We start from the raw sequence: 15304 nt of genomic DNA, 5'->3' as shown, positions 1-15304 counted from the left end.
CCACTCTGAAACACCACTTCCTGTCCCCAAATCTCCCCATCTCATCTCCAACCTCACTGTCCTGTCCCCAAACTCATCGCTCCCATCTTCAAACTCATTGTCCTGTTCCCAAACACCCTTTCCTGTCCCCAAACTCCCCATCTCTTCCCCAGACTCACAGTCACCAAGCTGTCATTCCCAGCCCCAAGATTTCTGTCATATCCCCATCCCATCTCCAAACGCCCCCTCCTTCCCCTAAATTCCCCATCTCATCCCGAAATTCCCATTCTTGTCCTGAAATTCCCAGTCCCGTACCAAAATCTTTGTCCTGTCGTCAAACACCTTTTCCTGTCCCCAAACTCCCCACCCCATCTTCAAACTCCCCCTCCATTCCCCAATCTCCCATCCCATCCCAAAACTCCTCATTCTGCCCCAAAACTCTTTGTCCTCTCACCAAAATCCCCACCCCTTCCTCAAACTCCCCATCCTGTCCCAAACTGCTTGTCCATCTCCAAATTCCTCATACCATCTCCATATTCCTTGTCCCATCCTCAAATTCCTCATCCCTTCCCCAGACTCCCCATCCATCTCCAATCTCCCCATCCCTTCCCCATACTCCCCTTCCTATCCCCTCAATCCCTGTTCTGTCCCCAACTCCAAGTTCCCAGTCCCATATCCAAGATCCCTGTACCGTCTCCAAACACACACCACCCCTTTTCCGAACTTCCTATCTCATTCCCAAACTCCTTGTCCCATCCCCAAACTACCCTTTCTGTCCGCAAACTCTCTATCCCAATCCCCAAACTGCCTTTCTTGTCCCCAAACTCCCTGTCCCGTCCACAACCACCCCATCCCATCTGCAGTCTCCCCCGTCCTAACCCCAACCTCCGTTCCAATCCCAAATTCCCTGTACCCAATCTCCCGCCTCCAAACTCCCTATCCTGTAGTCAAACTGCCTGTCCCTTCACCAAACTCCCTCTTGTCATTACTATCATCCTATCCCATGCCCAACCGTGCTGTCTGTATCCCTATCTGACAATATTCTTAATGTTGAATGATTTCCTGGATTTCCCATTGGCCAACTGTTTTAATTCCCATCCCATCCCCATTCTGACATAGAGTTTTAAACAGTACAGCACAGGAACATGCCCTTTAGCTCACAATGTTGGACCACAGCAATTAAATGAGTAATCCATATAGTGGACAACTAGACTAATCCCTTCTGCCTTCATAATGTCCATATCCTTCCTCACATTCATGTGCCTATCTAAACATTTCTTAAAAGTGCTTAATGTATCTGCTTCTACCACCAACCCAGGCATAGCATTCCAGACCCACCGATCACTGTGTAAAAAAATTTGCCCCTCACGTCTTTGAAATTACCCCTTCTTACCTTAAATGCATGCCTTCTGGTATTGAACATTTCAACCCTGGGAAAAAGATACTGTCTGTCTTCTCTGTCTTTGCCTCTCGTAATCTTATAAACCTCTATCAGATCTACCCTCAGCCTCTGCCAGTTCATCACATCCTCTACTGTCACGATGAAGCCACTCTCAGGTTGGAGGAGCAACACCTCATATTCTGTCTGGGTAGCCTCCAACCTAAACAGCAGATTTTCCTACTTTCAGTATATTTTGACCGTCTCCCTTCCCTCACCTTCCATTCCCCATTCTAGGTACCCTCTCAATCCTTCTCACCTGTCCATCACCTGCCGCTGGTGCCCGTCTTCCTTTCTTTTTCTTGTGGTCCACTGTCCTTTCTGATAAGATTCTTTCTTCTCCAGTCCTTTACCTCTTCCACCTATCACCTCCCAGTTTCTCACTTCAACCTTCCGTCCTTCACCCACCTGGCATCACCTCTCACCTTCTGTGTTGTCCTCTTTCCCTCCACTTTGTTACTCTGGCTTCGCCTTCCTTTCCAGTCCTGATCATTCCACTCCATAGATGCACCTGACCTGCTGAGTTCCTCCAGCATTTCATGCATGTTGCTCCGGATTTCTACCATCGGCAGAAGCTCTAGTTTTTAATATATGATCGCACTTCTCACTGTTTATGTCCACTGAATAATATTTGCATTTTTGTTCACAGGGTTTGGACACCGTAGGAAAATGCACGTTACTCAGTGCAACTCAAACTATGACAACAATCGAATCATTTCAGTCAAAGGTAAGTAGGCTCATTTTTAACAGTATTCACTCAGGTAACTACATCTATAACTAAACATCCCAGTTACCACCACAGTTCACAGTTCAGAAAGTACATACGTATTGTCATATATAACCATGAGATTCTTTTTCTTTCAGGCATACTCAGTAAACCCATAATACAATACACATCATAATAGAATCAATGAAAGGCCACAGCAACTGAGTGTTTAACCAGTGTGCGGAACACAACAAACTGCAAATACATAAAGAAAGAAATAATAATAAATGAATAAGTACAAAGTGTAATAGATGTTGAGTACAAGAGATGAAGAGTCTTTGGAAGTGAGTCATTAGGTTGTGGGAACAGTTCAGCAATAGGGCAAGTGAAGTTGCTTGAAGTTATCCCCTTTGGTTCAAGAGCCTGAGGCTGAGGGGTAATAACTGTTCCTGAGGCTGGTGATATGACCCACGTGACTCTAGATCATTAGTTCAAAAGTTTATTTATTATTGAAGTATACAACTCTGAAATTCTTCAATTCTCTGGGTGGCCATGAAACGAAGAAAGAAAAGAAAAGTACCATGATCATCAAACCCAAAATCCCACCATCCGCAAAAAAATACAATCAAAAATGGAACAGACATGACAACTCCCAAATCCCTCCCCTGCACAAAAACCAAGCAAAACGGATCAGGCACATCGACCCTAAAATCCCTCGCCCTGCACAAAATAAAACCGAGAAGATCGGCGAGAAAACATAGAATATGAAAACTATAAGACTAAAAAAATGATTCTATAGTCCAAGTCCACACCCAAAATGCAGAAAGAACCTAGGTACACTCTGGGTGCAGCAGGAGGCTCTCCCCTCTCCGGTACAGAGCAATTGATCAAAGGGCAAGCAGCCTGCACTCACCCTCTCCTCTCGCTTCGATGCTTCAATCACCCTCATCATTTTAATTGGTGGATAATGGGAGCTTTAATCAGCAAAATGGAGCCAAACATCGGCTTGCGCCCCATCCTGCAGCTTTCCTGCTATGAGGTTACCTCTGCCTCACCGAATCTTTTCAGAGCACTAGCACACCCAAGTGATCTCCAAAATTCTGCACTCCCCTTGATGTTTCAATCACCCTCATTGCTTTAATCAGGGAACAACGGAGGCTTCAATCATTGAAACGGTGTCAAACATTGGCTCACCTCGCATGCCTTCCGCAGCCTTCTTGCTACGAGGTTCACTCACACTGCCTCTGCCTCCCAAATCCCCTTGGATACTGCAGAGCACTGCAGCACCTAAACAAAACACAGGCTCCAACAATTCCAGAATCACATTCACGAGGAGAAACAAATGTAAAAGACATAAAAGAAGCACAAAAGATATCCGAAAGATGTTGACCAAAGGAGTATTGTATGCAGTTGCCATCATTAATATGACTACCTGAGGCCACTGTTGGTTGGGTTCAACCATGGGTGTTGTACCCCAGCTGTCATTTACAAGCCAGGGCAGTACAATATGGAGAGCAAGCTGTTGTCCATGCAGCAAGCTCCCCTTCACCACGTAATTGATAAATCCAAAGGAACTGCATCAGCATTGAACTCAATGTTGGACTGCCTTAGACAGTCTAGCTCTGGATTTTTCCTCAGGGGTTCATTCCTAACTCCTTCCCATGATTGGGTAAGGCAATTGAGATGAGAGTTTTCCTTGCCCTAGAAGAGCTGCCAACCATGGCTGACGAGCCCCATCTGCCTAAAGCAATTGGATCTTACTTTTCACATTGTTTTGTCAAAGAATTAGATAGTGAAATTGATGGCTTTGTGGCAAAGTTTGTGGATGATATGAAATTAGGTGGCGGGGTAGGTAGTGCTGACAAAGCAATATGATTGCAGCAGGTCAGACAAGTTGGAAGAATGGGCAAAAGAGCAGCAGATGGAATACAGTGTCGGGAAATGTATGATAATGCATTTTGGTAAAAGGAATAATAGGGCAGACTATTGTCTAAATGGAGAGAAAGTTCAAATATCAGAGGTGCAGAGGGATTTAGGAATCCTCATGCAAGACTCCCAGAAGATTAATTCACAGGTTGAGTTTGTGATAAAGAAGGCAAATACAATGTTGGCATTAATTTCAAGGGAATAGAATATAAAAACCAGGAGAAAATGCTGAAGCTTTATAAAACACTAGGCCGCACTTTGTATATTGTCAACACTTTTGGGCCCCTTATCTCAGAAAGGATGTATTTTCATTGGAGAGAGTCCAGACAAGGTTCATGAAGATGATTCCAGGAATGAAGGGGTTAACTTGCAAGGAGCATCTGGCAACTTTGGGCCTGTACTCACTGGAATTTAGAAGAATTAATGGGCATCTCTTTGAAGCCTACCAAATGTTGAAAGGACTAGGTAGGGTGGATGTGGGGAGGATGTTTCTTATGGTTGGGGTATCCAGAACTAAAGGGCACAGACTCAAAATATACGGGGGGGGGAGGGGGCAACCTTTTAGAACAGAAGTAAGGAGGAATTTATTTAGCCAAAGAGCGGTGAATCTATGGAATACTCTGCCACAGAGTGCGGTGGAGGCCAAGTCTGTGGGTGTATTTAAGGTGGAGGTTGATAGATTCCCAATTCATCAAGGGATACAGTGGAAGGACCAGAGTGTGGGGTTGAGTGGGATCTGGGATCACTCAAGATGAAATGGCGGAGTGGACTCAATGGGCTCAATGGGCTGAATGGCCTAAATCTGCTCCTATGTCTGTCTTATGGTCTAAGGTGCCAATAACCCACCTTTGCCCCTTCTCCTGTCAGTAGAAATGGAGCCACACATGAAGGCCAGGAGCTGGAATTGGTTGTCAGAGGCCATTGGGAGCATTTATTAAGTAGTGGGAGCTTATCCCCACTAACAACCCTCCCCTCATTCCAACCTCAGCTATGAAAACCTTAAAGAACTTGTGATTATTCCCCCAGTAATTTAAGTATTATGATGTACCCCGAGATGAAAATACTTCGGTGATCCAGTAGAGCAGTTACTTTCAGTACCGTTCTCTGAGCTGCTCTTGTGCCCATAGTTTTTATGTATACATGGGACTGGGAATTAAAGACTAGCTCTATTTATCATATGTACATCAAAACATAGAGTGAAATGCCATGTTCATGTCAAATCAAATCAGTGAAGATGTGATGAGCAGCCATGCTTCTGTTGACAGCATAGTATGCCCACAACTTACTAACCCAAACCCATAAGTGTGGGAGGAAACTGGAACCTCCAGAGTAAACCCACACAGTCACAAGGAGAATGTACAAACTCCTTCAGACAGAGACGGGCATTGACTGATCTTACAGCTGGCACCGGAAAGTGTGGCACTAAAGGCTCTGCTACCATGCTGCCCAGTAATTATACTCACTTCCCTGAAAGGCATTACTGCAAACAAGACTGGGGCATAGTGCTCCTGTTATTTATCCTAGTCAGCTGCAGTGTTTCTTTGTCCTTCGAAGGGAAAATAGGCCATCTATTCTTGACTATAACTTGGCAGTGTTTACAGAGTTTTATCACTGTATTTGACCATAGGACATCAAAGCCTATCAAATTTTCTCTGCCATTCTATCATAGCTGCTTCTCATGCCTTTGCCCTGTAACTGTAAAATTTGTAGAGAGATAGCAGTTACAAGAAACGTAAGGTTGGGATAGTGGGTGATTTTAACTTTATACATATTGATGGGGAGTCACATACTGTAAAAGAGCTGGATGGGATAAAGTTTGCTGAATGTTCAGGAAAGATTCCTCAATCAGATCCCAACTAGAAAGTGCAATACTGGATCTCCAATTAGGGGATGAGACAGGACAGGTGACAGAAGCTTGTGAGGGGAACATTTTGCATCTAGTGATCATAACTCACTTTACAATTAAGACTGTTAGGCTAAGCACAGCTCTAATGACATATTCAGATTTGCTGATGATACCACTATCAGCTGAATCAAAGTTGGTGATGAATCAGTACATAGAAGGAAGTTTGAAAATTTGGCTGAGTGGTGCCACACCTACAAACTCTCACTCATTGTCAGCAAGACCAAGGAGCTGATCATTCACTCAGGAGGAGGAAATCAGAGGTCCTCATCATGGGATTAAAGGTGGAGAGTGTTATTATTTCAGAGGACCTGTCCTGGGCCCAGCACGTAAGTGCCATTATGAAGAAAGCACAACAGCATCTCTACATTTTACAAGGGTTCAGCATGTCATCTAAAACTTTCACAAGCCTTTCATCCTAAAATCATTTTTGTGAACCTCCTTTGAACACTCTCCAATGTCAACACATCCTTTCCTTAGATAAGGAAGCCAAAACTGCTCACAATTCTCCAAATGAGGCCTCACCAGTGCTTTACAAAGCCTCAAAATTACATCCTTGCTTATATATTCCAGTACTTTCAAAATGAATGCTAACATTGCATTTGCCTTCCTCACCACTGACTCAACTGTAATTTAAACTTAAGGGAATCCTGCATGAGGACTCCAAGGTCTCTTTGCTGCTCAGATTTTTGAATTTTCTCTCCATCTAGAAAATAGTCCACCTTTTTATTTTTTCAACCAAAGTGTGTGACCATATACTTTCTGACACTGCATTCCATCTGCTACTTTTTCACCCATTCTCCCAATATTTCTTGTCTTTCTGTAGCCTCTCTACTTCCTCAAAACTACCTGCCCCATCAACTCTATCATCCAAGTCATTGACGTATAACATAAAAAGAAGCAGTCTCAACACAGAGCGCTAGTCACTGGCAGCTAACCAGAAAAGGCTCCCTTTATTCTCCCTCTTTGTCTCCTGCCAGTCAGTCAATACTCTATCTATGCTAGTATCTTTCTTGTAATATCATGGACTCTTAACTTGTAACTCTTAAGAGTATGTGTTGGTGCGTGGTCTAGTGGGCAAGGCATCAGACTAGTAACCTGAAGGTCACTGGTTCGAGCCTCAGCTGAGGCAGCGTGTTTGTGTCCTTGAGCAAGGCACTTAACAACACATTGCTCTGCGCCGACACCAGTGCCAAGCTGCATTTGGAGAGGGGAAGGCCTGCCCCTTGGGCAACTGCTGGTCTCCCATACAACAATGCGCAGATCCATGGTCTCTCAAGACCGACGGATGCCACACACACCACACTCATAACTTGTTAAGCGGCCTCATGTGTGGTGCCTTGTCAAAAGCCTTCTGAAAATCCAAGTATCCACCATTTCTGCTTTGTCTATCCTGCTTGTTATTTCTTCAAAGAATTCCAGCAGATTTGTAAGGCAAGATTTTCCCATGAGTAAACCATGCTGACTGCGGCCTAGTTTATCATTTGCTTCCAAGTACCCCAAAACCCCATTGTTAACAATCAGCTCCAACATCTTCCCAAGCACTGAGGTCAGACTAACTAGCCTGTAATTTCCTTTTTTCTGCCTCACTCCATTCCTCAAGAATGCAATTTTACATTTCTCTTCAACCATGTGTTAATCAATTGATTCTTGAAAGATCACTATTAATGCCTCCACAATCTCTTCAACCACCTCTTTCAGAAACCCTAGGTTGCATACCGTCTGGTCCCGGTGAGTTAACCACCTTCAAATCTTTCAGTTTCCAAGAACCTTCTTAGTAATTGCAACTTTATACACTTCTGACCCCCGACACACTTCAACTTCCAGCATACTGTGAGTATGATGCAAAATACTTATTCAGTTCGTCCACCATTTCCTTGTCACCCATTACTACCTCTCCAATGTCATTTCCGGTGGTCTGATATCTACTGTGACCTCTCTTTTATACTTTATGCATCTGAAGAATCTTTTGGTATCCTCTTTAATATTATTGGATAGCTTACCTTCGTATTTCATCTTTTTCTTCCTCATGACTGTTTTAGTTGTCTAATGTTGGTACTTGAAAGCTTCCCAATCCTCTAACTTCCCACTAATTTTTGCTCTATTATATGCCCTCTCTTTGGCTTTTACGTTGACTTTACCGCATTTTGTCATCTGCAGTTATGTCATTCTGCCTTTAGAATACTTCTTACTCTTTGGGATGTATATATCCTACACCTTCTGAATTGATCCCAAAAATTCCACCCATTGTTGCTCTGCTGTCACTCTGCCAATGTTCTTTTCCAGTCATTTTTGATCATTTTTGCCTCTGTAATTCCCTTTACTTCACTGTAATACGGAAACCTCTGACTTTAGCTGCTTCTTCTAAAATTTCGGGGTGAATTCTATCATGTCATAATCCTAAGGGTTCCTTTACCTTAAGCTCTCTAATCAAGCCTGGTTCGTTGCACACCAAATCCAGAAATCTGATTGCTCTAAAATCATGAGCTGCTCTAAAAAGAGCCATCTTGTAGGCATTCTAAAAATTACCCCTCTTGGAATCCAACACCAACCCGATTTTCCGAATCTACCTGCATATCGAAATCCCCAATGATTATCGTAACATTGCACTTTTGGCATGCAGTTTGTACCTCCCACTGTAATTTATAGACCAAATCTTTACTATCATTTGGGGGTCTATATATAACTCCCATCAGGATCTTTTTACCCTTGCAGTTCCTCAGCTCTAGCCACAACGATTAAACACCTTCTGACCCTAAGTTACCCCTTTTTAATGATTTCATTTCATTTTTTACCAACAGATCCACACCACCTGCTCAGCCTACCTGCTTGTCCTTTCAATGCAAAATGTATTCTTGGACGTTAAGCTCCCAGTTATAATATTCTTTCAGCTATGATTCAGTGATGACCTTATTCAGTATACTGCACACATTCAGATATAACATCTTCAGTCCTGTATTCACCTTTTCAATTTTGTCTGCATTTTACATTGCATCTCATCCTGTTGACTGCAATTTTGCCCTATCATCAGCCTCTCCTTGCTAGCAGTCTCACTATACACTGCCTCTATTCTTTTAAACCAACTCCCTCATCTTCAGCACCATTACTCTGATTCCCATCCTCCTGCCAAATTAGTTTAAGCCCTCCCGAACAAATCTGGCCAATCTGCCTATAAGGATACATGTGATAAATACTGTAAAGTTAAATCTGAAATTGCACAGGCTACTAATAAGGCCGCACTACTAACCAATATGAAGTTCTAGTCTGCTTACTTGATAAAGAGTAGTGAATCTGTGGAATTCTCTGCCCAGGGAAGCAGTGGATGCTACCTGATTAAATATACAGAGACACAGAGATTTTTCCTCTGCAGGGAAGTTAATGTTTCTGGGGAAAAGGCAGGTAGGTGGAGCTGAGTCCACAGCAAAATTAGTTGTGTTCGACAGGCTGGGTGGCCAACTCCTGCTCCTATCCCTTACATTCTTAATGAATGGTGAAGCAGGCTCAAAGGGTCGGCCACAAAGGGTGGCCGACTAATGCCCCTGGTTCTGATGTTCCTATCGTTAAGCTGGAAAGAATGCGAAGAAGATTTTATGAGAATGTTGTCAGGACTCAAGGGCCTGAATCACAGGACAAGGTCAGCTCATCTAGGTCTTTATTCCTTGGAACTTAGGATACTTATGGGTAACATTAGAGAGCTGCATAAAATCATGGGATAGTTGGATATGGTGAATGCACAATTGTCCCAGGGAAAGGGAACCAAAAGTAGGGCTTAGGTTGAGGGTGAGAGAGGTATGAATTAGTCATGGAGTCTCAGAAAGGCAGTGTCCATTATTGAGGACCTCCAGCACTCGGGGCATGCCCTTTTCTCATCATTACCATCAGGTAGGAGGTACAGAAGCCTGAAGGCACACACTCAGCAATTCAGGAACAGCTTCTTCCCCTCTGCCATCCGATTCTTAAATAGACATTGAATGTTTGGATACTACCTCACTTTTATTTAATATACAGTATTTCTGTTTTTGTGCTTTTTAAAAGATCTATTCAATATACGTAATTGGTTTACTTGTTGATTTATTATTATTTTTATTTAATTTATTTTTATTATTATTATTTTCTCTGCTAGATTATGTATTGCACTGAGCTGCTGCTGCTAAGTTAACAAATTTCACGTCACATGGCAGTAGTAATATACCTGATTCTAATTCATAGAGCATGACAGGTCCTTCAGCACATCAAGTCCTGCCGAACTATTATGCTACCTAGTCCCATTGACGGCAGCTAGACCATAGCCCTCCATGCCCCTCCCATCCGTGTATCTATCCAAACTTCTCTTAAATGTTGAAATCAAACCCACATCCACCACTTCCACTGGCTCATTTCACACTCTCACCTCTCTGAGTAAAAACATTCCCCCTCAGGTTCCCCTTAAATATTTCACCTATCATTCTGAATCCATGACCTCTCACTCTAGTCTCATCCAAGCTCAGTGGAGAAAACCTGCTTGCATTTACCCTATCTATAACCCTCGTTCTTCTGGGCTGTAGGGAATAAAGTTCCTAACCTATTCAACTTTTCCCTGTAACTCAGAGCCTCAATTTAAAAGGGATCGCTTTGAGTTTATGGTGCATATATGAAATGAACTGCCAGTGAAAGTATTTGAGGCAGGTACAATATAACATTTAAAAGGTACACAGATAAGTTTAGAGGGATATGGGTCAAATTTCTCATTTGCTGGCCACCATGTTTTGGCATGGAGGAGATGCCCTGAAAGGCATATTTCGCCTTGTATCATCTAATGGATTCTTTACCTAATACCTGTCCACTCTCTAACACAATACCTATGATTTCCAGCGACACTTTAATTGCAGATGCAATTGAACATATGCATCGTGACTGCTGTGTTGCTTGAAAATACAAACCCAGAATCCAAAACGTTCTTGTTTCAATTATGATGATGTGATCTGTGATTCTGATATCTGGATTCATGCTGTTTCACACACACATTTCCATATGTACTTGAATGCTGCCTTTAGAATTCTCTCTTCCCACTGAGTCTCATGATCAAATCTGTGTACTTTTGTAAATTGGCCCACACAGCTGCAGAGTGAATGTTTGTTTTACACTTTGAGTGCTTTACTGTGCATTTTTCTGTTCAGCTGAGAAAAGTAAATCACACGAGTTGCAGCTGTTTTTCCCTTTAATGTAGGGTGGTGATAAGTTTTGCATTGAAAGTTGTGTGTGCAGATGTGTTGATTTTGCTAATGTAAGTGCATAAGAACTAGAAATGGGTTTATGTGTGTCACTGGTATCACAACGCCCTTGAAAGGAGAGCACGAGCTGCGGAGGGTGAAGGCTGCAATATAAAGCTGGAGCTGTTTGCTCTCTGTTGAATGCTCAAGCCTCTTTTCAGTTGACAGGACAATAGCCGCATTCCATGCAGCAGGAGAAATCTGTGTTTGCCTCTCCGTTCTCCTTCAAAGCGCTTTCTGTTGTGATGAGTGAAAGCTGAGCCCTGATTCACTGGAATGCTGACGAGTGAACACGGGAGCATTCCTAATGGACTGTTGTAGGATTGCTGATCACCATGTTGGAAATGGTAAGGAACTAACAATGACTTGTATCTTGTAGGCTCTGTCCTCCAGCACTGCTTTGTGCCTGTCTCCAGAAAAGACAGCAAGATTGTGGTGGTAGAGGGAGCTGTCATTTAAATGAAAAGCTGCTGTGACAGGTATTCAAAGTATAGTTTGAAGAAATGGAGGCTGAAATAGGCGGCGTTCTTACTGTTTAGCTTGTGAGCAGTTTCTCACATATTGCATTTATTGATTTGATGAATTGTACTTTTATTGTTCCCCCCCCCCCGTGAAATCTGTTTAAAACGTACTTGGAATCCAGCATTCCCCACCCCCTATGCCAGCCCTAATGAGCAGCATGACTGCCAGCAATTTGCTGCTGATGCTGAGGTAATGCATTCAGTGCTGAAGCTTTGTGTCAGATACTGAGACAGAATACTTGTCCCCAGAGAGAAGAAAAGATCATCATTGAATCAATGATTCCTCCTTCATTCATCCTGTAGTGGCTGTGCTGAATGAAGTATCTGTGTCATTCAGTATTCATCAGGACCACTGCTGTCGTCACCGAGGGGCTCGGGTCATCTGCTGCCTTCCTTTCAGGAGAGATTAAATCTTTTCAGATCCTGCCTGGCATTGAGGGAGAGATGGTATAGTTCCCTTTAACATGTACGGTAAGGCTTGAATTAATCATCTTATCAAAATTCAGGCCCAGTCTTAATGTAAAAATGGACTGTGTTTTACAGCCACTTTACTACATTAAATTTATGTTAAGCTCTGGGTTTCTGAATGGAGTACTGTCAGTAGCTGGACTGAGACAGAAAAAGCCCTTCGGCAGCTGCACCCGTGACTGAACAGTCTGTTTAGGATCCATGCTCACCATACTCGGGGAAGAGGCTGGAAATAGACTGCCTCAAACCTCCCACTCCACCGGAATATGTAGATCCTCGACAGCCACTTGAAGACCCACCATTAGATGACCCTTTAGAGAAGATCATACTCAACTCGAGTGATTGCATTGTTACTACTGTCCATAATTTGTGAAGTGATCTGTTACTGCACGTCAAGTGTTGTAAAATATGTTTAAATCACTGCAGTTTTTTGCGCCTGATGAATTACATCATCTGGATGCAGTGGCAGCAGAAGGATACTGCTCGAACTTCATGCTGCACAGAGGCAGGTACATCATGAACTCATGGTAGTGAGCAATATCCAGCTGACTTAATCCACTACCACAAATTACTCTGCATAACTCTGAATTAAACCAATTGTAATTAGACCCAAAGTAAATAAGAAATAGGAGCAAAATTAGGCTATTTGGCCCACTGAGTCTGCTCCGCCATTCTACCATATCTGATTTATTATCCCTCTCAATGCCATTCTCCTGCCTTCTCCCTGTAACTTTTGATACCCTACTAACCAAGAACCTATCAACCTCCATTTTAAATATACTCCACAGTTGTCCATAGCAATGAAGACCACAGATTAACCACCCTCTGCTTTAAGAAATTCCTTAACTCTGTTCTAAATGGACGTCCTTCTATTGCAAGGCTGTGCCGTCTGGTCCTAGACTCTTTCACTATAGGAGACATCCTCTCCACATCTAAACCTTTCTATATTCCATAGGTTTCAATGAGATTTCCCTTCCCCCAACCATTCTTCTAAACACCAGTGAGTACAGACCCAGAGCCATCAAATGCCCTTCATACGTTAACCCTTTCATTCCTGGGTTCAATCTCTTGAACCTCCTGTGGACCTTCTCCAGTGCCAGTATGTGATTATGGCAGGTGTTCATTCTTCTCACCCATGATCTGTGTTTGTGGATATTTGCTAAGGACTGCAATGAGCTCATATATACCATCCAGTCTCAATTCAGTTAGGTATTCAGCTCTGTAGGCATTTCCAGCAGTGTGTCCAAGAATCAGCACATCTCAGGTAGGATAGATAGGTAAAGAAACTGGAGGAGGTAGATACAGTATAGCTCTAGCTATATTGTTCTGTCAGACCATCTCAGGGCAGGACCAGCAGGGGTAGGGAAGAGAGAGTAAAACTACATTTACACCTACTGAGTTGTTCCAGCACATTGCTTGTTGCTCCATGTTCCAGTTTCTGCTGTCCCTTTTGTGTCTAGAACTCCCTTACACTGTCTATCACACACACACACACACGAACTGATTTATTAGGAATAGGTGAGGAAGCAAATGCAATGCTAGCATCCATTTCAATAGGACAAGGATGTAATGCTGAGGGGTTATAAGGCATTGGTCAAACCACACTTGGAGTAATGTGAGCAGTTTTGGGTCCCTTATCTAAGAAAAGATGCACTGGCATTGGAAAGGATCCAGAAGCAGTTCATGAGAATGATTCTGAGAATGAAAGGGTTAATGTATGAGGAGCATTTGATGGCTCAAGGCCTGTACTCGCTGGTTTAGAAGAATGGGGGGGTGGGGTGGGGGATCTCACTGAAATCAATCGAATATTGACAGGCCAAGATAGAGTAGATGTGGAGAGGATGTTTCCTATAATGGACCAGAGGGCACAGCCTCAGAATAGAAGGACTATTTAGAACAGAAATGAGAAGGAATTTCTTTAGCTAAAGCATAGTGAATCTGTGGAATTCAGTGCCACAAACAGCTGTGAAGGCCAAGTCATTGAGTATATTTAAAGCTGAAGTTAATAAGGTTTGGGGCATCAAAGGTTATGGGAAGAAGGCAAGAGAATGGGGTTGAGAGGGATAATAAATCATCCATGATAGAACTTTAGAGCAGACCCAATGGGCCAAATGGCCTAATTCTGTTTCTATGTCTTATGATCTAAGGCTTTCTGCAGGGGAGGTCAGATTTTACAAAAAGCTTGACTCAGTTTTCTCAGGAGGTGACAAAGATACAAGCTATGTGGGGAAAGATTTGGAAGAGACCCTGGGGTGACTTCCTTACCAAAGGGTAGTGAGAACTTTGAAAGATCTGCCAGAGGAAGTGATTGAGACAGGGGCAATTGTAACACATTTGGATATAATATATGGAGGAGAGGGGTTTGGGGAATTATGGGATGAATGCAGACAACTGAGACTAGCAGGGTGCATGCTGTGGTCGAAATGGACCAATTGGGCTGAAGAGCCTGTTTCTGTGCTATGACTCCTTCTCTGAGGATGGTCACCTTGTGGTGGTGTTTCTGAGTCCCTGTGATTCTGTCTGGTGTTTAGCTCCTGGTCAGGTCGCCCAAGGCAGTAAGGTCAAGGGGCAGGTTCCAGACAAAGACCAATCCAACCAAGACCTCCGTAGTGGAGATGGCAGAAGATGATGACACATCACAAAGGCAGCGAAGACTGTGGAAGACTGCAGCAGTCAAGGGTGCCCAGTTATCTTGCAGTCTATGCCACTGGACTCTGACCCCGACCCCTATACTTAGGGATGACATCGAGGCTGCCTGTGTATCAGCTTTCCCACATTAAAGAGGTCCGCACAGGTCTTCTCCATTTATGTTCAAAGTATATGTCATCGTGCACAGCACTGAGGTTATTTCCTTGCAGGCATCCACAGTAAATACATGAAACACAAAAGAATCAATGAGAGACTGCTTCCAACAGGATGGACAAACAACCAATGTGCAAAAGACATCAGACTATCCAAATAGGAAAAAGGAAGAAAAAAAAGAAGTAATGATAATAGTAATAAATAAGCAGAAAGTATCAAGAACATGAGATAAGAGTCTTTTAAAGGGAACAGTTCAGTGATGGGACGTGGAGTTGAGTGAAGTTATCCTCTCTATTCATGAGCTTGATGGTT

The 15304-nt window shown here is 43.1% G+C and overlaps 1 protein-coding gene across 1 annotated transcript in view; it reads left to right on the top strand.

Annotated features, from left to right (window-relative positions):
- The window catches only part of LOC132402551 (protein EFR3 homolog B-like), a 194241-nt gene that overhangs the window by 1888 nt on the left and 177049 nt on the right, over positions 1 to 15304 (top strand). Inside the window, exon 2 of the mRNA XM_059985416.1 lies at positions 2067 to 2144. Within this exon, the coding sequence (XP_059841399.1) occupies positions 2067 to 2144 (78 nt within the window). The remainder of the gene's footprint in view (positions 1 to 2066; positions 2145 to 15304) is intronic.

The sequence above is a fragment of the Hypanus sabinus genome, chromosome 12 (assembly GCF_030144855.1).
Source record: "Hypanus sabinus isolate sHypSab1 chromosome 12, sHypSab1.hap1, whole genome shotgun sequence".
In the NCBI taxonomy this organism is placed as follows: Eukaryota; Metazoa; Chordata; class Chondrichthyes; order Myliobatiformes; family Dasyatidae; genus Hypanus; species Hypanus sabinus.
This window is presented reverse-complemented; position numbering and strand designations above follow the sequence as displayed.